The 24,130-nt window shown below is 44.5% G+C and overlaps 1 protein-coding gene across 1 annotated transcript in view; it reads left to right on the top strand.

Moving 5' to 3' along the window:
* Window positions 1-24,130, top strand: part of flnba (filamin B a) — a 290,646-nt gene that overhangs the window by 186,170 nt on the left and 80,346 nt on the right. The window contains 2 exon segments of the mRNA XM_030135348.1: window positions 15,312-15,434; window positions 21,553-21,660. Coding sequence (XP_029991208.1) covers window positions 15,312-15,434; window positions 21,553-21,660 — 231 coding nt within the window.

Raw genomic sequence — 24,130 nt, 5'->3', positions numbered from 1 at the left:
AGGTTATTGGTGACTTTAAGAAGGGCTGTTTCAGTGCTGTGGTGAGAACGGAATCCAGATTGAAATGTTTCATACAGTTTGTTGGAGAGGAGATATTACTTGAACTGGGTTGCAACAGCTCTTTCCAGTATTTTTAAAAGAAATGGGAGGTTGGAGGTAGGTCTGAAGTTGTTGGGGTCATGGGCGTCCAGGCCAGGTTTCTTAAGCAGGGGAGTGATGGCAGCAGTTTTGAGAGGTAGGGGGACTGTGCCAGTAGTAAGGGTGAGGGTTCATGGTGTCAGTGATGAGCGGGGCAAGAGGGGTGAGACAGGCTTTGATAAGGGGGAGGGGATGGGATCCAGAGGGCAGGTGGGTGATTTCGTGCTGGAGGGTATTCCGAAGAGGTCATCAGTGGTTATGGTTGAGAAGAGGGAGAGCTGTTTGTCTGTGGGTGGCGGAAGAACTGGTTCAGGGTCAGAGGTGACAGCAAAGGAAGAGACAAGCTGGTTGTGGAAAAATGATAGACAGTTGTTGTATTTTTCAGGGGTGAAAGACGATGAGATGTTGTCCTGGGGTTTGAGGAGTTTGTTGATGGTGGAGAACAGAGAGCCGGGGTTGAAGGATCCGGAGTGAATAATGCCGGAGTAATAGGTGGAGAGGACTTTGTTGAATGAGGATTGGTACAGGTGCATGTGTTCTTTGTAGGCGAGGGTGTGTACAGTCAGTCCAGCTTTCTTGTGTAGGTGTTCAAGCTGTCTCAGTTGTTTTTTGAGTTTGTGAAGTTCTGGGGTGTACCAGGGGGCCAAGTGAGTTAAAGTAGTGTTTTTTGTTTTCATGGGAGCCAGTTGATTGCGGGAGGTAGACTGTGTTGTTGTAGATGTTGACGAGGTCCGCTGGGGCTGGGTTTACAGGGAGGGTGAGGTCAGAGATAGTGTTCGATATGCAGGTGGAGAGAAAGGCTGAGCAGATGGACTTAAGATTTTGGAAGGTTATTGTGCGATCTTGTTTGGGTTGGGGGGCGGGAATGTTGATATCCAGCGTGATGGTCAGATGATTGGAGATGGTGAGGTCGGTGCTGGAGATGTTGTGAATGTGGAGGCCAATGGAGCAAACCAGGTCGAGGATATGTCCGCGGCTGTGGGTGGGGAAAGTTATGTGTTGGGTGAAGTTGAGGCACTTGGAGTAAGTCCAGGAAATCATTTGCAGTTTTGCAGTCAGGGGAATCAATGTGAAGGTTGAAATCACCAAGCAGTAGGACAGATGGTGAGGCTGACGACGGTACTGTGATAAATTCTGAGAGGTCTGATAGGAAGGATGAGTTGGGTTTGGGGGGGTGGGGGGCGATGATAGGATAAGGAGAGGTTTAGGGCCAGGCAGTTTAAAAGCTAGGTGTTCAAAAGAAGAAACAGCGGGTATGGAGAGAGGTTGTGGATTGAGGTCATGATGGTGAATAGCAGCAATACCTCCTCCATGGCCCTTGTGGTGTGGGTTGTCCAAGTATGAGTATCCAGCAGGGGTGGTTTGGTTGAGTGCAATATAATCTAGGGGTTTTTGCCAGGTTTCAGTGAGACAGAGAAGATCCAGTTTATTGTCAGTGATGATTTTGTTAAGAATGAGGCTTTTATTGTTGAGGGATCGTGTGTTGAAGAGGGCGAGTTTCAGGTGCTGCTGTTTTGAAATTGATGGTGCGGAAGTCGGGATTAGATGGAGGTTTAAAGAGTTCATGCTGGGGTTGTTCTGATGACGTGTTGAGATGATGCAGTTCAGAAGTGTGGAAGGTCGATTGTGGTAAAGAAGGAGCTGAGCCGAAAGGTGAAGCTCTCAATTTGCCGGTCAATCTACGTTCCTACCCTCACCTATGGTCATGAGCTTTGGGTCATGACTGAAAGGACAAGATCGTGGATACAAGCGGCCGAAATGAGTTTCCTCCGTATGGTGGCTGGGCACACCCTTAGGGATAGGGTGAGAAGCTCAGTCAACAGGGGGGAGCTCAGAGTAGAGCCACTGCTCCTCCACATTTAGAGGGGTCAGCTGAGGTGGCTCGGTCATCTGTTTCAGATGCCTCCTGGATGCCTCCCAAGGCAGGTGTTTCAGGGAAGACTATGTCTCTCGGCTGCCTCAGGAAAGCCTCAGGGTCCCCCTGGAAGAGCTGGAGGAGGTGTCTGGGGAGAGGGAAGTCTGGGCATCCCTGCGTAGACTATTATCCCTGTGGCCCCAGATAAGCAGTAGAAAATGGATGGATGGATGGATGGATGGATGGATGGATGGATGGATGGATGGATGGATGGATGGATGGAAGGAAGGAAGGAAGGAAGGAAGGAAGGAAGGAAGGAAGGAAGGAAGGAAGGAAGGAAGGAAGGGAGGGAGGGAGGGAGGGAGGGAGGGAGGGAGGGAGGGAGGGAGGGAGGGAGGGAGGGCACAAACTCCACCACTTTCAGCCAATAACCAATCCAGAGCCAGTCTATTTTGCCATGCCACAGCACTGGTTGCATCCACCTTCTCACCTATAGAATCAATGCACCATCAGTATAATTAATAAAACACTGCTGATTATAATAGATTAAATTAATCCAGTCTTTGTTCTTATTAGTAGTTATCCATGGCAGAATGGACTTGAACCCTGATGTAACCTCATGTCTAGTTTTATACTTATCTGGAATACCTCTAGGCTGACCTACTCTGCCCATATGTGCTTCAGGGTCTGGAATGTACTCTTTCTTGGCTCTATTTACAGTGCTATTACTGCTACATGCAGAAAACTCTATTAGCTCCTGTACTACTTGTACCCTGGAACACCTGCCTGCCCAGTCTAAAGGAAGAACAGAATAAAGTCACTGTTTTCCACACCACCAACCAGGCTTTGGTCATGATTAGGACATCCTGGCACATACACTGGTCTTACTGATGCACCCCTTAGCTGACGCAGGCTTTAAAGTTGCTTTAGAACAATTAACATCTACACTCCACTTATAACTACATCTAGCATTACAGTTCTGGATTAGGGTGCTAGTTCTGCACTACTTCTGCCTATCCTGTCATCTAACTCCTTACAATGCTGTCTATTGGATTTACCATCAACCTCATACACAGTAAAATGCAGATAACTAGGTGTTTCAAAATACAACAAACACTCTGCTTTACACCATGATCAAAGACTCCCCCTGGCTCCTTTGGAGGGGTAGTTACATCATTCTTCAAAGGCTGGGTCATCTCTTCTGATAGTGGGGGTTGCAGGGTTACATTGTCCTCTAGTCCAAGCAACCCAGGAACCAGAGTGACATTATAAATTATAGCCCAACCTACATAGTATTTTTTTGGCTGTTACTTCGAGTGGATTACTACACCCCACCTTAACCTCCCATTTTTTGTTAGTCTCTCTGACGTGCACTACACATTAGTCTGTCCCCAAAAGTCTCTAGAAACTGACTCAAACCAACCACTCGTCCAGTTTATCCGACACCAACGTCTCTCTCTACCCTCAACTATTGAGAATACATACAGGTCAAGGTCAACTGTTTTCTTTGTCCACTCGAGATTAGGCACCTCTGTGGCCCAAACCCGCTCAGTTCCAAAGTTCCACTCCGTCCATGTCTCTGCAACTGTCCCTGTCCATTCAGTCCCTGGCAACCCTCTGGTCTCCCTTCTAACTCTAGTCTTGAGATTCCTGGCATCTTCCCCCTTTGGCGAAGTGAATAACTGGGAACTCTGCTGTATCATTATCGTCCCTATCATGGCCAGGAGGAGGAGGAAGAGAATCCCCCCTTCCAGGGTATCCTCTCCCTGGCTGTCACCATTCTCCTTCACCTCTCCAAGAATGTCCTCTGGAGCCTTCGCGCAGTGATTCAGATGATACCACATTGGGGAACCTTTCACCTGCACTACAGTGGATGTAGCTCTCACAACCTCCTAGGGCCCCTCTTGCCGGGGAATGTTCCACTTTCTCCTGAACACCTTCACGTACACCAAGTCTCCTGGTTTCACCGTTGGCGGGACCTCCTCACATTCCCCTTTTGCCTGCAAAGAAGTAACATGAGCAGAAATGCTCCTATGGATGTTAGTAATTTGTTTCACATTTGATTTCATATCATTGGTTAAAACATCAAGAGCAGGGCCCTTAGCAGTTTTATTCAATGGAGAAAGCATTGGCCAGTCGGTTAAAGCTTCATGCGGTGCTGGTTTTAGATCCCTATGAGCACTATTTCTATAAGTCATTAGAGCTAGTGGCAGTGCATCTACCCAGTTCAGCCCTGTGCTCATGCAGATTTTCAGAAGTTTTTCAAAATACCATTCACTCTTTCCACACTACTCTGTCCCTGTGGATTGTATACGCGTCCAAAACGCTGTTTAATTCCTAATTTCTGCAGCATGCATTTCACTGTTTTATCCACAAACTCTTTTTCATTGTTTGAACTTATCCTGAGTGGAATACCAAACCGTGGAACAACTTCACGACACAAAAACTTAGCCACAGTTTCTGCAGTTTTGTGTTTGGAGAGTATCCTGTCAACACACCTGCTGAACTTGTCGATCACAGCTAATATATACCTCTTCCCCTGTACTGGCCTCACCATATCCACAAAATCCATGATCAAGTGCAAAAATGGTGCATTGGGTGTTGGAATGTGTCTAGCACGAGGCATTTGACCTCTCCGAATGTTAATTTTGAGGCATGTTTCACATTTACCAATAACACCATCGACATACTGTTGTAATTTAGGAGCCCAAAAATTCCATTATCTGATTTTTCTTATCACTTTTCTGGACTCATGACTTACCTGATGAGCCTCATCAATCAACAAAGATAAAAGTTGACCAGGAACCACAAACAGCCCCTCATGATTTCTCCATAGTCCTTCTCCATCTTTCGACGCTCCTCTCTGAATCCGTAGCTGGTGTTCTGCCTCTGGAGTTTCTTCTTGTAGCAGCAAGTCTTTGGTGGTCATTTTCTCCTCCAAGTCCACAGCATGAGTCACCATTAGGGCTTTGTCATCATTGAAACTGCTTGCTTAGCTGCCTCATCTGCTGCTGCATTTCCTTTGGCAAACCATGAATTGTTCTTCTGATGAGCAGCACATTTTATGATGGCCAAAGCTTTTGGCTTCAACATTGCCGTCAGTAATTTCATAGTCTGGTCATAGTGTTGGATGGGAGAGCCGTCAGTTTTTCTGAAGCCTCTCCCTTCCATGCTGCACCAAACAAGTGGCACACCCCATGTGCATAAGCAGAATCAGTTTAAACTTTACCACATTTGCCCTCTGCATACTCACATGCATACGTCAGAGTCTTTAATTCTGCCAGCTGGCTGGAACATGGCTGCACACACTCTTGCATTTTAACAATCTCAGTCTCACCACTTTTTAACTCAACCACTGCAAACCCCACCCTGAGAGCATTCCCATCTCTGCAACAGGAGCTGTCCACAAATGATGTCAGGTTGGCAGACTCCAAAGGAATGGCACTCAAGTCAGAGCGTAGTTTAGCATACCTTTCTGACTCAGCCACACAGTTGTGTGGTTCCCCCTAAACTGGGAGTGGAATGGAGTCTGCAGGATTTTTCACCCTGCAGACGTGCATTGTCACGTCTGGATACTCAAGCAATCAGTGATAGTCTGTCAATCGCTGTGCAGTTAATACAGATTTTCCTCTCTCAATCAAATGTATCAATTTGTATGATGTGACAAAATTTCTATGGGATAACCCATTGCGAGTGCTGATGCCTTTTCCTACAACAGATGAGCAGCAGCTAGGTGCTGATAACAATCTGGCAAACCAAGTTCCACCAGCATCAGTGCAACAGAGTAATAGGCAATTGGCTGAACATGACAGCCTACCCCTGTTCTCTGGCCTAACATTCCCCCTGCATGACCTTAACGACATGACACAAACAACTGAAATGCACTGAAAAAAAATTGGAGTATTATTTACTTAAGAAAACTTAGGAAAGTTTTTGCACTTACATATTACAAGTAAATTCTACAGGGGCGATCGTCAAGTAAACTTTACTTGCGGGTATGAGTTTATTTTACTCGCAAACCTCAGGTAGTTTACTGTTGATTATTAATATCATCATTGAATTTTACTCTCTCCTTTGTAAGTTTTACTTAGACTCTGACTGCTTCAAACTGAAAAATCTCACCTAAAATCAATGGCTTTTTAAGGTAATTTCAAAATACTTTTGTAAACTTTACTTATGGACTATAAATAAGTAACATTTACACAACATTTTACATAGTTTTTCTGCAGTTTTAATTGCCTAAATTTGTTCATAATATTTTGTTTATCGAAACAATGACTTAAAAAAAATGAGGCAACTGTTTTAATTTAACACTTTTATTTTTCTTGAGTGAAAAAATATTTTTTTCAATGAAATATTGTCCAACAGGGTTTGCATTGCAAAACAACAAGGTATATTTCACCCTGAAAAAAAATAACACATTTGACATGCTTCAGGAATCTTCAGTGCATCTTAAAAGACATGCTTATTAGAACATTGTGACACTGTTTGCTGTAGTTGTGACACTATTTGCTGTAGTTGCTGCTTGAGAGGGCACTGTGTCAGCTGCAGAAAGTTGTTGCTTTGGGGAGGATAAAAAACAAAGACAAAATCATACATTAAAACTACAGAACACTGCAAGAAATACTACATTAAAACTACAGAATTGTGTACTGTAACCAAAATAAACTGTACCGCTGTCAAAATATTTAAAATATCACTGATGTACTTATGAAATATAAAGCACTACACATTTATTTTTACCTGAGTAGCCAGATCGCTTTGCTTGTGACACTGCTTACTGTAGTTGCTGCTTGAGAGGGCACTGTGTCAGCTGCAGAAAGTTGTTGCTTTGGGGAGGATAAAAAACAAAGACAAAATAATACATTAAAACTACAGAATCATGTAACAAAAATAAACTGCACCACTGTCAAACCACCAAATTTTGAACATTTGCAATCTAAATGAATTAATCTGGTGCACTTTGACAGTATCAATCACTTATCACATCAAGAAGTTGGAATGCCAATTTGACAATTTTAAGGTTTTTAAAAATCAATGAGTATTTTTTTTAATGATTTGCTCCATAACTGAAACACCGAGAGGACAGAGAAGAGGCTTTGTCTCATTTGAGCTTGCATTTCCGACAGCACCCTTACTTTGAAGGCGGGGTAAACGCCACCGCGGCAGCTATGTAGCCTCATGACGTCATGGCGGCACGATATGGTACAGCCAGCCAGTGCACAACATAAACAAGCAAATCCTACACCTCCTGTTTAATCTTCTGACAGGGACCGTGAAACCACACAAAAAAAATACACACAGCCTCCAACACGACGGCGGTTAATTTGATGACAAGGGAATACAGAGCCAAGGTGGATTTCTTGCCGAGTTTGGCTCCGGACAACTCAGATGAGTCAGGAGAGAGGAGAGAGAGAGTGCTCACAGAGCTAACTAACATTAGCGCCGACGGTGCTAACTAATGCTAGCGATGCGGCTACATTTAGCTGCAGTTAACTATCAGTTTAGTAAAGAAGCTGCAGCAGTCAGTCCACCAGGAATCACCTCGGCATTGTAATGATCTCTGTCATCGTTGTTGAAGGCTGTGTATTGCTCCGGTCTGGAGGTATTCATTGTAAACGTGCTGGTTGTTAGCATGTCTGACTGTTAATGGCTAATTTAGCAAGATGTTTGCACAAGCATACTCCAAAATACTATTAAAATTAAAATTTACGTGATGTGCGATAATGGCAAATATTACAGTTTATATTATCATATTATTACATTAACTCCGTTAAGTTACATATGCAGAAAAATCCCAAATGTCTTACCTTAAACCTGACCGTTGTCTTCTTGTGTTTTGGCGGACAAATATGCACATGCGTCCTGTATGCGCGTCACAAGGCGCATGCACGGGCTCATAAACACGCAGCACAATTGAAACCTACTTGGTATTTCTAAGTTCATTGTAATGACTATGAAACCTTTGAATATTACGTGAAATACATAATGAAACTTACTCTTCCCGCGCAGTTTATTTATTACATGGATGGCATATATAGGATTTACTTAAATAATTCCAGTTCTCACAGATACTTTCAAATAGAAAGTTAAAATTGTAACAGTTAACCTTGTAAATGTTACTACACCACAAAGTCATTTTTTTCAGTGTGGTTTGTAATAGTCTGGAAGAGTCTATGCCAGTGCCTGCTGGAGCAAGGTTTTGATGGTTTTGAATGCTACACACCCCTCTGAAGTCCACGTTAGTTTACTCCGCAGATTGTCAGCTCCCCTTTCTAATCATGTTTCTCTTGGGCTGTACAATAGTGGAGTATCCATCAATCCACTCTGCGCTATACCCAGTCATACCCAAAAATGTCATCATTTCTTTGACAATGGTAGGCTTGGGGGCATTTGACACGGCCTCCAGCTAGGAGGGAGAGACTGGTCCCTTCTTTAATCAACCTACCTTGATACTCTACCTGATCCACATAGTACTGCAATTTTTTCAGAAAAGCCTTGTGGCCTTTTTCAGCAAGCATAGTTAACAGGGTCATGGAGTCTTTATGACAGGTTTCCAAGTCTGGTACACATAAGATGAGGTCATCCACGTACTGGATGACTGTGCTGGTAACTTTATCAGCCAGATCAGCCATGTCCTCCTTCAACACTTTACTGAAGACAGGAGGGCTGTGTTTGAAACCCTGTGGCATACATGTGTACATATAGGACTGATTTCTATACATGAATGCAAACGAATGCCTCCTAGCTGGACTTAGCGGCACGCTAAAAAATGTAGAATACAAAGCAATCACTGTGAACCACTTAGTCCGCCATCATCTCTACAAGCCAAGATCCTCAAGGCCCCCTTAGTAACCAGCCGGGGGTCCCTGCCAGGGGTTCACTGGCCCCCGAACACCATGGCCAATACCGTTCAGCCCCTGCATGTTATGTTCGGGCCCACTACTCCAGGGCACTCTGCTATTCATGCATATGTGACCTAGTTTTCTGCAATTGAAGCATCTGGGCGATGTTCCACCCCACCTGCGGTTATCCATCCTTCCATTTGTCATCCCTCTGCCTCGTCCCATCGCAGTACCTCCTTCCCAGCCTTCGGGCTGCACATATAACACCTGGGCAGTAATCACAGATGCAGGTATTGGAGCACACACTGGTATATCAGCTGATGCCACAACTGCTTGCACTTTCTTATTTCCTTCTGTCAGCTGCTGCTGCGTCAATTTTCTCACGGCTTCTTTTTCAGCTTGCTTTTGGCGGAGAAGTTTGACTCAGGTTTTTGTCACAGTGTCTACCAGATAATCTGTACACTGGTTGAATGCCATAGTATACAGTACCACTGCTTCATTCAGTCTGCTCTGAGCCGCCATCGACAATCAATCAACTAGTATCTTCCTGAGAGCCACATCATGGAAGACGTCTTGGTCTGGCTGGGCACCGGTTTTTCTGACCTATCCTTTTCAGGTATTATGCACATAGGGTTGTGGACTCTCATCACCTTTGATGGGGAAAATAACAATGCTGTCCAGCTGGCTTTTAGCAGGATAGCGTTGTTTCGGTGCTGTCCACAGCACATGACGATATTGGTGGAAAATGTCTCCATCATGTACTTGAGTGCCCACGTACTGCTGAAGTCTAGCAGCACGTAAAATTTCTTCCATCTCGTTTTTCCCCACAGTCTTTCCCCAAATGGCTTTCAGATCTCCCATGGCCAAGATGGTAGCAATTGGCTCTTCCTCAAAAGCTGCTATCATTTACCTGCTCCATCATGGATGCAAGAAAGTCGTATTAATCCCTCCAAATCCATCGTAACCTGGAGGAAGTATTGCAGATTCTGACTTTTAGCCAGCAGAGGGTACATTGGATCCTCCAGCACTGTTGACATAACAGGTGGTCCCTGCATGCGTAATGTCATTTCACCATTCACTTGTCCTTGTTCTTCCATCATTTCATCACTAGCGGATAGCGTAGATGTTTTAGTCTGTGAAATTACCTTTTCTGGTATCAATGAAGGTGGTAGCCCATCCATCTTATCTTGATGCTTGAGTATGGCTTTGCCCACCTGGCCTCCCATGGACACCTTTGGTTTCTCCCCTCCTCTTACCATAGTTGGCTCTGATCATTGGGTAGTAGGAGGTGGCAGCTGAGAAAATTCCACATTGCAAATGAATCACATCCCTCAGTTTCTTCACTGTCCTCTTCTTTTCCTCTTGCTTTGGCCATTTGCAAATTGCGTTTCACCCTGGTACTATACCCACTCGTATGCCCACCTTTTTTTTCCCATTTTCTGCCAAGGCAGAGGCAGCTCATCCTCTTGTTGTGATTTTGATGCTTTTGCTAAATCGAGCACTGCTTCCTTGTCAGATTTCATCACGTAGTCCCCCACGAAGGTTACCTTACGCAATGGCATCTGAGAAGATTAAGAAGGAGGAGATGTACTCTTGTCATATCACCCTTATTTCTCTAAACATTTTTCCTACTTTTTTTTTTTTGTGGCCTCCCTCATTTTTTTTTTTTTTTTTTACCTTGGTTTTCAAAAAACAGCAAAATAGCTAACGCTCTATCATGTTTCTGGGTGCGTTTAGGTCTTTTGTCTTGTGATTTTTGATCAAAACCTCTATCTCTCTACATTGACTTATGTCAAACGTGCCGTCCGCTGGCCAGAGCGACAGATTGCTTCGTGTTCGCTTCTTCCACTTTTGTGAAAGTGTACTAATTTCATCAGCCAAAAGGGGGTTTAACTTACCAAGAATCCCAACTGCTGACCAGTTCTGCAACTCCATGACTCACACAGCACAAACACAACACATAAATAAGTGTTACTGTAATGTTGTATAAAATCAATGACAAAACCCTTCAAAATTTGAATTGTTAAAATCTGAACATAAAATATTGAAATTCTAAAAATATTAATGCATTTAAACAACCATTTAATTGAAACTTACTAAAAAAAAAAAAGTTTTATTTATGCCACAACACAGCAAATTCTCCAAATGTGAAATATGCCCCCTCTCTCTGTGTTACCGAGTTGGCACCAATCAGTCCAAAGGCACAACACAGTCTGGACAGAATGGTTTTCTGTTGGAATATGTTGTTTACTAAGGTTGTGAAGCTATTGGTTTATTCAGTTGTTTTTTTTATTGCATGCTTAATTTCTATTTGCACTGAGTCATAACAATCAGACAATTTCTGTTTATTTTGAATGCCTTTTTGGTTCTTTTTCTGTAACCAGACAAAACATCTATAATTTGCTTTTGGTTGTACTAGTGTTACAGGTCCCAGGCAAGGAGACCAGTATTAACAAATTTAAAGTGTTGGTGTTGATTACTGACCTGTAATACAGGTGGAAGTAGGAGACACAGATGAAGACAGCTAGCGTTACCACAGAGAATCTGATTTATTATCAACAAATATATTGAATACACCAAAATACATTCAAGTTGTCTACACATTTTTCATAAATTTACCACCTTCAATTCACTACTCAGTATCATAAGTAGCTTAATACTGTCAACACTATAGTCTTTTTTAAGTCCATTTAATCTTGCATATAACATTAAACTGGAAAACACTCTGAATTTGCATTACATTACCAGGTAACAATGAGAGCAACCTGTTTCATAGAAATTAGATGAGCATCGAAAATCATTCATACTACACATACATCAAATCATTTCAAAATCCCTAAATACACTATAAACGAAACATCTGTGTCATAAGGCTATGTTTGAATGGCTTAATAATTAATGTACTCTTTCTAGTCAGGCCAAATATCCGTAACTTTAACAATACACTTTATAAATAGCCCATCGTGTATGAACAGAGGATAACCATAAATGTTACCCTCATTTACCCAAACAACCTATTTCGTTTGTCAAACCGTATACTGTGCATGTTATTTATTAACTGTGACAACATTGTCATATAAACCAATCAGACTGAAGCTTACGCTAGTCTAGTGCTATTATTGGTAGTACATCCATATGGAAATGCTGGACCTAGTCAGCAGGGAACTAACTGTCAATGGACGAGCTTTGCCATTACTGCTAGCTATGTGAACTATAGCAGTGGGCACATGTGGTTACCACCGTTAGCCGACCAGATCGCTGAATTCCACATCACACCAAGTAACCCACAGAGGAACATTCAAAACAATGGTAGGATTGTTCATTGATACACCACCAGGAGTACAGTACTCATACAGTCGGGTATTGAGAGTTTACAGATTACTTGACCTTTAATACAGGTGGAAATAGGAGACACAGATGAAGACAGTTAGCGTTACCACAGAGAATCTGAGGTGAACGCACACGTCCGTGCCTTATATACTCTGGACAACCATTCTATTGTGTCCCCCATTCTAAACTAGACTGTGCGCTTCTATTAACAGGAAACCCAACAGAATATAGCACAGGGTATAATATTAAAATGTGTATATTCAGATAACACATTAGCTCCTTTGTGGTCACCCACTGGGTGCACCACACTAGTACAGGCACATATTAATATGCTGCTTATGAGGCTTTGGCCTAATACATTCAGCCAGCTCTAAAACAGAACACTCAAGAATAATTCTGTTTACAATAAATTTAGTAGGTGTGTGATTTGCTTCTTTCATATGGTATTAAAATTCAAGAAAACGTGAAAATAATCCAAGTATTTGGATTATGATACTCAGATTGAGTAATGTAACGGATTACAGTACAGATAAATTTTTTCGGCATGTACTCTGCAATCTGTAATGGAATACATTTCAAAAGTAACCCTCCCAAAACTGGTCCCACCACTGCTGTGTTGTCCGCAAACTTCACTATATGGCAACTCGGGGGTTTTTGCAGAGCAGTCATAGGTCAGTAGTGTGAACAGGAGGGTGCTCAGCACACTGCTCTGGGGGAAGCCAGTGCTGAGGGTGATGGAAGAGGAGATGGTGTGTGGATCCTTACAATCTGTGGTCTCTGGTCAGGAAGTCTAGAACCCAGTTCCCCAGTGAGGAGCTCAGTCCCAGGATGTTCAGCTTCTGCACCAGGGTCTGTGGGATGATAGTATTGAAGCGGATTGTTTTCTGGGCCTGCAGCTTGCAGGGATTAATTCTTTGCAGGGTCTTATCACATTAGGGAGCAACGGTACTTGGGAAAACTGTGTACCGTTTTGGTCCGCCCTGCACGGGACAATCCACACCTTACGGATTTCGTTTTGCAATGATTTTTGCATTGGTGCTTTATACACTGCTTTTCAGGCCACTGTGTGTGGGCCTGTCTGTCTGTCTGTCTGTCGGTCTCTCTCTCTCTCTCTCTCGACATGCTGTAAGCGAGCAGCACTGGGGAAGCCCCACCCCTCAGTGAGAGACAGCACAGAGACAAGAGTGTCTGCTAGCAAACTTGCACCCACCTGTATACACGTACATTAGATCCACAACCTGACCTGTGATTAAACACATTGTCAACACAGTAACTCACTTTTAAGGGATTTATTTTTGACTAAATTGCACGCCATCAGAAATCTCTAGGATGTGGCTGCTCAATGCCGTCTGTGGCTGTATGTAAACAGAGGTGAAGCTCACTTCAAAATAAACAAACTGGCTGTGGATCAACCATGGTGAAATTAGATGATCATCATCATTAAATGTCCTGCAAATTAGTTTCAACTATGAATCTTCTTTTAGTTTTTAACTTCCTTGCCTGCTAACCCGCCCGCATTTCATTTAATTTTACCCGTGCCCATGCCCATGACCCGATGTACCCCAGCCCGGTGTACCCGACCTGGTGTAGGACTCTGACACACAAACAAGGCCTTGACGTACTATTACAAGGAAATGCGTACGGTAGATAACCGTGGCATTTTTTATACTGCCATTGTCTTGTACATACTATGCAGAACAGGAATTTATCTATTTAAAAAAGCTCCCTTTGGGTCTTATGTGTGCACATGCCTATTTTATATAGTAGTCAAGGAATAAGAAAGGGTTATATTGTTCAGTACAGAAAGTGATGTTTCATTCAGTACACTGATGTATATTTTTTCCTACTGTGAAATTCAGTTTTTGCTGACAAGCAAAATAAAATATAATTTTGGGTGAAAAAGACCTGTTCTTTTTACGCACACAACACGTACCGAAACTGAACGAAATCGTGGCTCAATAACAGCGGTATGGACTGAAACCTAGGATACCTGTACCGTTGCACCCCTAATTCACATTCGCTGGGGTCACATTGAGGAGCATGTCATCAAGGCGGTGGTGTGAGTCTGCCACTGGCAGTGTTGTTGTTGGGGTCCTCAAAAGCGGGCACAGAACCGGTTGAGGGCATCTGGGCAGGGAGGGGTCCTTTGGGCATTGTGCATCCTTAGTGTTGTAGTTAGTAATCGCACTTAATGCCTTTCACATGCTCCGAGGGTTCTTTGGAGGTGAAGTGACCCTGGATCTTTTGTGCAAAGGAGGCTTTAGCCCTCCTAATGCGCTCAGCTAGCTCTTCTTGCTGCCATGAAGGCAGCATCCCTAGCCTTCGAGCAGTGTTACCTATCTGCATTCAGTGAGGGCTTCTGGTTTCAGGTAGACGGTAATTGTACTTGGTGGTTGAGACATCATCAGCACACCTTTGAGATGAAGCCCAGGACAGATGAAGTATATTCCTCCAGGTCCACCTTCTCCTCCTGTGTGGCTGCTTCTCTGAATATCTGCCAGTCTGTGCACTGAAGGCAGTCCTGGAGCACAGAGGCTGATTCACTGGGCCACACAGTGACACTCCTAACTGTGGGCCTGGACCGTTTCACCAGGGGACGATAGGCAGAATGGAGATGTGGTCGAAGAAGCTGAGGTGGGGGCGGGGGAGGGCTCTGTATGCTCCACGTATGTTTGCATACACACAGTCCAGTGTGTTATGCCCCTGCGTGGATATGGTGACATGTTGGTGGAATCTAGGAAGAGTGTCCATCAGTTTTACGTGGTTAAAGTCACCTGCAACCACATAAAATACCTCCGGGTGCCTGGTTTGTAGAGAGCCGATAGTGTCATGTAAGCTCCCAGGGGTGGCTTTAAACTTCATGTGTGTAAAGGCAGATGTCCCAATACTTTTCTTGTGTAAAGACACTTTATTTTTGTACAATAACCATTAATATTACAGGGAAAACAAAACCAAACTAGTTGTACCTGATATTCTCTTTTGTTTTAGTTCATGTTGCATTGTTCATTAGTGTGTTATGAAGTTGTTGCATTTATTTTTGCATAATTTATTTTATTTTATTTCGTTTTTTTTTTTTTTTTTTTTAACTTTTTTTGTGGTTTTCATCTGAGTTTTCACAAGTGTAATATCTCTGGTGTCAACAGGAAGTCCGTTCACAGTGCGGGTGACAGGCGAGGGTCGAATCAGGGAGAGCATCACCAGGCGACAGAAAGCAGCGTCTGTCGCCAGTGTGGGGAGTGTGTGTGACCTCAGCCTGAAGATACCAGGTACACACACTCAGATCTGTTCATCCCCAATAGTCCACTCATAATGTACATGAGAGTTCAAACATAACAAAGTGTCATATATAACCACTGTTCATTTTGCAGAATTTGCAGTCCAGTCAGAGAGCTGCAGAAGAAAGATGTGTAATTTTAAATGATATCTGACATAGTTTCCCACGGATCCTTTAAAGCTTAGAAGTCAATATAAGGATATAGAGCAAAAAAGGTAATGGCTAATGATCATCATCATCGCCCCTACCTTATTTCTTGAGTAAAATGGAACCACTTGGAAATAGCATTTATTTCTGAATTTATTAGAAAATGAAAAACTGTTGAACCAAACACCTGAGTCAAAGTGATTAATCAATAAAACTAAATGAACATGAAAAAGTAAGAGCGGTCGCACATTAGCTATAGCATTGGACAGAGTTTTACTGATACTCTGTACTTCTGGGGCTAGGACTCTCTCTACATCCTTTCTTTCCAAATCAAGAGAATAAATACAAAGACAGATTAAAACTGTTAAGCCAAAACAAAATGAAGACACTTTTCCAGACATTCATGTTTGCTCATGTCATTTTGCAGAGTTGCATCTTTCTTTTATTTGAACAGTGATCTGTAATTATAGCTGTCAGTAGGGATGCCCGATAATATCGGCCCACCGATATTATCGGCCTGATATTGGCATAAAAATGAAATATCAGTGAATATCGGTATCGTTTTTTTTGCCTATCATTAAAACCGATAAAATAATGCCTTGATTTCACCAGCAGTTTACTGACGCGTAAATGAAGCATTGTTTGTAGCTGAAAGAAATGTGCAGTTTTCAAAATTGTACAGTAGAGTTGCCACACTGTAATAGACTCATGGAGGGAGGGAGAGAAAATAAATAAATATGGCATTTTTTCCACAACTTAACTCTTTCTCCACCAATGACAAGATTTTCCGTCACTCCGTGTTTTCACTGTTATACTGTAGTTGAAGCTGTTGCGGATCATGTGAATTACTTTCCTTAGTCCAAAAACAAACAATTAAGCAGCTTTTTCGGAAAAAAATGACGGACTGGGTTTAATGTTTTTGCACTGGAGTCTCCATATCCCATGGCAACGCATCCCAGCGGGCAGTCACTGCATGAGGAAGTGCAGACTGTGCAGGAAACTGCGCACAGTTTCAAAAGCCTTAAAGATGATTATGGAGACAGAGTCTGACAGTTCAATATATGATGGAGCTACAGAAGAACCATTTAGAGACAGGAACGGAGAAATAGAAGGTGAGGAGATGGACACAGAACACGGGAAACACGGAGCGGCTCAGGGTCCGACACGAAGTGGGGGGGGGGGCACGGAGCGACATGGAGAAAATGAGAGACAGGAGGAAGAGAAAAAGAGACATTTATAGAGGACATTCAAGAAGAAGACAGACACACAGACATGGGACAAGACAAAGGACAGCTAGTCTGCATCTGTTAGAGTGAGTTCAGATTCAGACTGAGGACACAGAACAGATTCAGCTGTATAATGTCAGCAGGACACAGGTAAGACACTGTTGGATTTGGCTTTAGTATGAAATAAATACATTACATATATTCATACAGAGATAAATAACTAGATGTCCATATAATTATTTTCCAGATCAAACACAGTAGGTGGTCCAACAGGAGGATGTGGTACAGCCAAGGAAAAGCCAGAAATCTACAGTATTTAATGCATTTGTTTCTTTTTTTCTTGAAAATGAGGAATATTGAAGTGTTTATATCAAAAAACTAAACTAATATGTGGAAGACTTATAACTGATGTATGTAAATGTGTAAAGTTTAGAAGAAACCTGGTGCTTTAGAAGATGTTTGGTCTAAAGTTTGGTGTGGATTCCTCTAATATTTTGTGGAACGATGGGATATCTTAGAACTGTTTACTATTATTGTTGTTATTATTTTATTTTGTGATTTGGAATACAGTTTTACTGTTGGTAAATGAGAAAGAGTCAAAAATGTAAATAAGAAATCAATTTTATTTTGAAAATCAACATCTTTGGGGAAAAAAAATGCAGTTTTCTCAGTTTTTTGCTCAAAATTCATTTTTTTCCTGAAAATGACCAATATTCAAATGTTCATATCTTATGAACGAATGAAGATAGAATAAAATTGTTTCTTGTGTTTAAAAGTTGAAGTTATGTTCTTTTGTTTGATGTATTCAGTGTTCACATACTCCTAACACAACATTTTCAGTCAGCTTCCAAAGATTAGTGAAAATGACCAAAAAGGCTGGCACTGGCTACCAACTCACTGGAAAATGCTCTGGCGAGGAAAGAGTTAAGTTGAAGTATGTATTCTTTGCACAGACAGTGTTTACATTTTGAAAGCCTTGTTGCATTTGAGAATGCATCCAACGGAGCATCACAATAAAATTAGGCATGATGTGTTAATTCCATGACAGGAGATATGTGATGTTACCTAAAATTAGTTTAATATCCCACATACATCGGCAGCGATATCGGTAGATATCGGAATCGGAAATTAAGCGTTTGACAATATCAGCATATCGGTTTTTGGCAAAAAAGCCAATATCGGACATCCCTAGTTGTCAGTCACATATTTACCCCCTACCTGTCTGAAAACCCTATGAGAGGGGTATAAATGTCTTTTCCTGTGTCTGCTGACTGTCCACTGCTGTTTTAAGTCAGCAAGTCTTTTGTCTTCTCAATTTTTGTCTTTGTCTTTCTTTCTCATCCCTTCCTCGTCTGTCTTCCTGTCTCTTCTGACCTCCTGTTTAGTTCCTACCTCTTCCATCCATCTCTTCCTCTTTCTTTTCCCCTCTTCCTCCTCCTCTCCATCCCCCCTCTGTCCTCCTCATCTGCCTCTTTTTTCAGTGAGCTGGTTCCTTCTGGTTTTGTCTCGGCAGTTCCTCTCCTCCGTCTCCTCTTCTTCTTCTCCTCTTCCTCACGCTCCTTCTGCTCCATCTGGTGGTCTGGAAGGGCTCATGCCTCTGCATCTGCCCGGGGTCAGAGCCTCTCTCCTGGGTGTGTCTGCCTCGTCTCTGGCCTGCCGGGGCTGGTTGTGGCCAGTAGAGCGAGGCTGACCAGGGCAGTTTGGGTTGTTGATGGCCATTGTTCAGTGGGTGGTGCTGGGCTGGAGGGTATGTTGAAGAACCCTAACAAAAGATTAATGTTAGGGTTTGGCCTCATGTTTGCACTATCACATGCTTCATTTTACAACAGTGTTCATGAATGTTTGGTCTTTACTGTTTTCAGAAACAAGTATTAAAGAATAGAAGAAGTGGTTTGGCTTAAAAAAATACTACTGTTAAACTTGAAATAACAGGTATTATTTTTTCGATTACCTGTCTACAATTAAATTAATCTACAATTTTGATAGTGTTTTGACTTTCCTGTTTTTTTTTTTTAACCCTGTCTTGTTCAGCAATTTGGCTTCCAATATAAGTGTACTGGGGCCATGAGTTGCTTGACAGTTTTGATCTATGAGGATTTTGAACCTTAGATCAATTCCCCCTATTGGTTGGATTTAATTATTTTATTGCTGTACGGATGTTTCCTTGATGGGAGAACAGGACAGGGGTTATACACAAACAAACATTGATACAGACCATGAGACAGAAACAAACACATTCAAAACAGAACAGTAACAACAACAATAAACAGTGCTCCGGCCCGTCCTTGGCCGCAGCAGTTGGCGGTTCTCCCTGAAACCGCTTACAGTGGGTTGCGTGGATCCACGTGGCACGTTCAGCAACCTTGACCGCTGTGTGCGTCGTCAGGAGCACCTGGAAAGGTCCTCGCCACCTGCGCTGCTTCCAGTGCTTTCGCCTGAAGTCCCACCAGGATCCAATCCCCTGGCTGCAGCGGATGGAGCGGCCCCTCTGCAGGAACCGGTAATGCTGATTTCACCAATACCTGTACTTGAGATAATTCAGAGGAGAGTTTCCTACAATAAGACAACATGTCATGCTCCAACAATGATGTCATCCCGGTGCTTAATTGGGGGGCCTGGAGACCTGTATATGGGGGTCTCCCAAACATAATCTCAAACGGACTCAGCCCACTTCGAGTCCTACGTCTCATTCTCATTTGCATGAGAACCAGAGGTAGGGCCTTGACCCAGTTAAGGCCTGTTTCCTCACAGCATTTAGCTAGTTTTGATTTTAGGGTGCTATTTTCCCTTTCAACAGCCCCCCCTGATTGTGGATGGTATGCACAGTGTGTTTTGAGATCAAAACCTAACATTTTCCCTAACTCAGTTAGTGCTGTGTTCACAAAGTGAGTACCGTTGTCTGATGAGATCCTTTTTGGGATCCCCCAACGAGGCAAAATTTCAGTTAACAAAGCCTTAGCCACTGTGGAGCTGTCTGCATGTTTTGCAGGAAAACATTCAACCCATTTGGACCACATGTCTACCATCACCAGACAATACTTTTTACCCTCAGCTGGAGACAGCTCCACAAAATCCATCATAAGGTGGTCAAAGGGGAGGTGTGGTTGCTCGTGACCTGCTGAGCGACATGGGAAAGACTTTGTAGTGTTATGAGCAGCACAGATAAGACATTTCTTGCAAAATTTCTCTGCAACCACTGTAAACCCCTTCGTGAACCAATACTGTGCTATAGCATCTAACATTCCTCCCTTAGACACATGATCTACGCCATGTGTCAACTTAGCAAACCAGGGGAAGAAATGTTTGGGTAGACAAGGTCGCCCATCAGCAGCACGCCACACAGAAGAAGAATCCAGTGCACAACCACACGAGGCCCAAACACGCCTTTCATCAGGAGTGGCAAAGGACTGTGTGTCAGACACTGACGCGGGAGGGGCCCCCTCTGACTGCTGAGACAAGAAGGAGGAGGCGGCCTCCAAGGACGCAGCAGCCCTGGCAGCTGCGTCTGCTCGGGAGTTCCCCTGCGTGACGTCAGTGTCTTCCTTCTGATGCGCCTGACATTTCACAACTGCAATAGCAGAAGGGAGAAGAACAGCATCCACAGATGTGCCACAAGAGATGCATTCAGAATCGGCTTACCATCGGACTTCAAAAATCTACGGTGCTTCCACAGGGCCCCAAAGTCATGCACCCACCAAAGGCATACCTGGAATCAGTAAAGATAGTGACAGAATGGCCCTCAGCCAACTTACAGGCCTCCGTCAAAGCGACGAGCTCAGCCGCCTGTGCTGAATAGTGTGAGGGCAAGGGGCCTGAGGAGACCGTGTCGACGGACGTGCACACCGCAAAACCAACCCTGTTCGTGCCAGACGCGTCCCTAAAAGAAGAACCATCTGTGAAGAAAACAAAGTCAGGGTTTGACAAGGGCACATCAGAGATGTCCGGGCGAGGGGAACATGTCTGCTCCAACGCGGCCTCACAACAATGAGGTTCTCCATCCTCAGTAGTCGGAAGTAGTGTGGCGGGGTTAAGCGTCGTACAGCGCTTCACAGTGACATTTGGCATGTCCAGCAGAACGGTGGTATATCTGCGCCACCGGGCTGCAGACAGATGTGAGGTCTTCTGCTCTAAAAGAATGACAGAGACAGAATGTGGAACCAACACAGTCAAAGGGTTATACCCAACAATGTCACGTGATGCAGCCACAGCCTTTTCACATGCAGCGACGGCACGGAGGCAAGAAGGAAGACCCGCAGCCACAGAGTAAAGTTTAGTGGAGAAATACGCCACCGGGCGTAATCTGTCACCGTGAGCCTGCAACAAAACAGAAGACATAAACCCACGTTTCTCATCCACAGTCTGTGTGAATGGTTTGGCCGGGTCAGGGAGGGCCAAAGCAGGGGCAGAACCCAAGGCCATTTTGAGAGACGTGAACGCCTGTTCAGCCTCAGATGTCCACACAACTCTATCATGTGCATTCAGGCCCTTACCATGAATACATGATGACAGAGGGTGCTCGAGCTCAGAATAATCAGGAATGAACGCCCTGCAATAACCAGTCATACCTAAAAATGACATCATCTGCTTTTTCGTGACCGGCCTAGCAATGTTGAATGGCTCGAATCCGTTTAGGATTGATGAGCCTTTGGTTCTGAGAGATCAGGTGCCCCAGAAACACAACCTGCTGTTTACAAAACTGGAGCTTTTTGGCGCTGACCTTATGACCCTCCTCCCCAGGTGAAGCAACAACGACCTTGTGGCCTCGACACAAGCCTGTGAAGAAGGACAACAAAGGAGAAGGTCATCAACATACTGCAAAAGAGCAACACCTGGTGGGAGGTCAAGGTGGGACAGCGACTCAGCCAAAATGGAATTGTAAATGGTTGGGGCCTCACAATACCCCTGAGGCATGCGTGTCCATGTGTACATTTTGTTTTTGAACTGAAACGCAAACCAATATTGGCTATCTGCATGCACAGGCACAGATGTGAACGCGTTCGACAGGTCAATAACAGAAAAGTGAGACGCAGATGGCGGAATTTGTGACAAAATTGTGTGTGGATTTGGAACCGTGGGCACGCGTGGAACCACGGCTTTGTTTACTGCCTGCAGGTCTTGAATAAACCGCCATGTGTCTGGGTCAGGGGGGGTCCGTGCCTTTTTCAAAGGAAAAATCGGGGTCCTGACCGTGAATCAGGACATGGGACTATAATTCCCGCATTCAAATAAGCTTCGAACACGGGAGTTATGCCATCGATTGCTTCCTGCTTCAGAGGATACTGTTTCTGACATGGCCTGTAGTCAGATCGCGGGGTGACGATGACCGTGGGCAATTTCGGACGAGACCCACATCATGAGGACCCGCAGCCCAGACACCAGACGGGATATCAGCCAGTTCGGGTGGCACAGAGGCGGGAGGGGGATCTGTGGGAGATGTAGACACACTATGAGCGTTTCATCATCTACTAACTGTACAGTTTTCTGACAGTGAAACACTGATGTCATGCTCTGCCTGAATCCCCCCAGCCGGGGGAGAACATGACGTGGGGTCAGCAGTGGCACGCCAATCAGACACCCACAAGGCCTTTTTCATCCATGAGCCCACGTGTTTCCAATCCATACCACGTGGCTTGGAAAGTGCAATGTGCGGTGTGTCATCAAGCCTGTAGAAAAGACGTTGGTTATCAGTCAGAGACACAGACCAAAGCACAACACTCTGAATCCCAAAACATATACCCAGCTGTGAGCTTATCAGAAGTTGTGTGGAAAAACTTTTCCTCGTATGTGGAATCAGGGCCACCAGGACTAAAATGAGAGGCGCAATATAAGTCTCAGGGGGTGAAACATGGGCGCCAGGCTGAACTCTGTGGCGCACATTCGACCCATTTTTTTGCGTAATTTGGGGAGAACGACCCTCCACTGGTATGCATAGTCGGAGCCCCCACCGCATACCTAAGCATTGTGTGTGCATACACAGAATGCGAGTGAGCCTGTGCCCGCGACAGTGTTTCCCTGAGTTATCATTAACCCCTCTGGACCCGATTCAAGTTTTACCCCCAATTTACACATCAAATCCCGGCCGCACAAATTAATGGGACAGATGGGTGAGAGTAAAAACGAATGTTGGAATGAACATTCCTGTGAAACACATGTCAACGGAACAGTAAAGCACTCTCTGTCCTGTTTACCCCCAGCCGACACAGAAACAATAGTTTTTCCACTCAACTGTGGTGTAGGTGTTAGATCTGCATGCCTGATAACAGAATATGTAGCCCCACTATCTACTAAAAATGACAAATTGACACCATTAACAGTAAACTCAATCACTGGGAGTTTCTTAAAGGAGTCAGTAGTTAGCTGAGCGTATGTGTGTGTGTGTGTGTCTGCTATCATTGCATGTGTGTGTGTGTCACCTCCTCCTCCCTGAGGCAGAGCTGCAGACCCAGCAGTGGGCGTGGAATCCGAGTCTGGAGGTCCGCCCCTCAAGGCCGCGAGTCAATCCCCGCCCCTGTTCCCTCTTCGTGGCTGTCTCCTCCTCTTCCTCTGTGGGCAGTCCCGCTTCCAATGTCCTTGCCGGCCACAGAGGTGACACGCCCCCTCACGTGACGGTGGACCACCCCTTCCTCCGGCAACAGGCGGCCCACGGCTGGTTTCCGGTCCCTTCCCCCCTCCACGCCGCTCTCCATTGTTACGCGGCATGGCAAGCAGAGTCAAAGCAGAGGAAAGAGATTTAGCTTGTTTGTCATCTCTGTCTTTCTGTCTCTGCCTGACGACATCCTGGGCATGATGTGCGTGTCGCACCAGCTCTTCCAGACGACAAACTTGCGCCATGCCCACGTAGTGGGAGCGAATGACAGTCCCAATGTCTTTCAGAAAGCCGTCCATCATGGTCTGGCAAAGCAGTTTCTCCCATGGGCCTGCGCTGTCTCCCAAGGGGGAAGGGCGGGCCAAGCCGGAGTTTTTGGTGAACTCCTCTTCGGCCCTGCACACAAAGTCTTCCACTGTCTCATCAGGCTGCTGTTTCAGGGCTCTCAAGGCCGTCAGTGAGCCCCGGGAGGGAAAAACCTCTGTCAGTGCGGTACACAGCTTTTCTACCGCCTCCCTATAGACAGCGTTCTCGGCATGTGCCCACTCAGTCTGTTGAACCCTCAGGTCGTCCCTGGGGATCTTATCCCGGATCTTTGCCAAGTCACTAGGGCCCATCTTACCCCCTAGAAGACGCCTGAGCTCGACCCCGGTGGGCCTGTGTTCTTGGCAGAATGTCCGCAGCTCAGTGGCGAACTTCGCACCGTCATCTACTGGATTAGGCAGAAAA

The sequence above is a fragment of the Sphaeramia orbicularis genome, chromosome 5, assembly GCF_902148855.1.
Source record: "Sphaeramia orbicularis chromosome 5, fSphaOr1.1, whole genome shotgun sequence".
NCBI classification, from domain to species: Eukaryota; Metazoa; Chordata; class Actinopteri; order Kurtiformes; family Apogonidae; genus Sphaeramia; species Sphaeramia orbicularis.
This window is presented reverse-complemented; position numbering and strand designations above follow the sequence as displayed.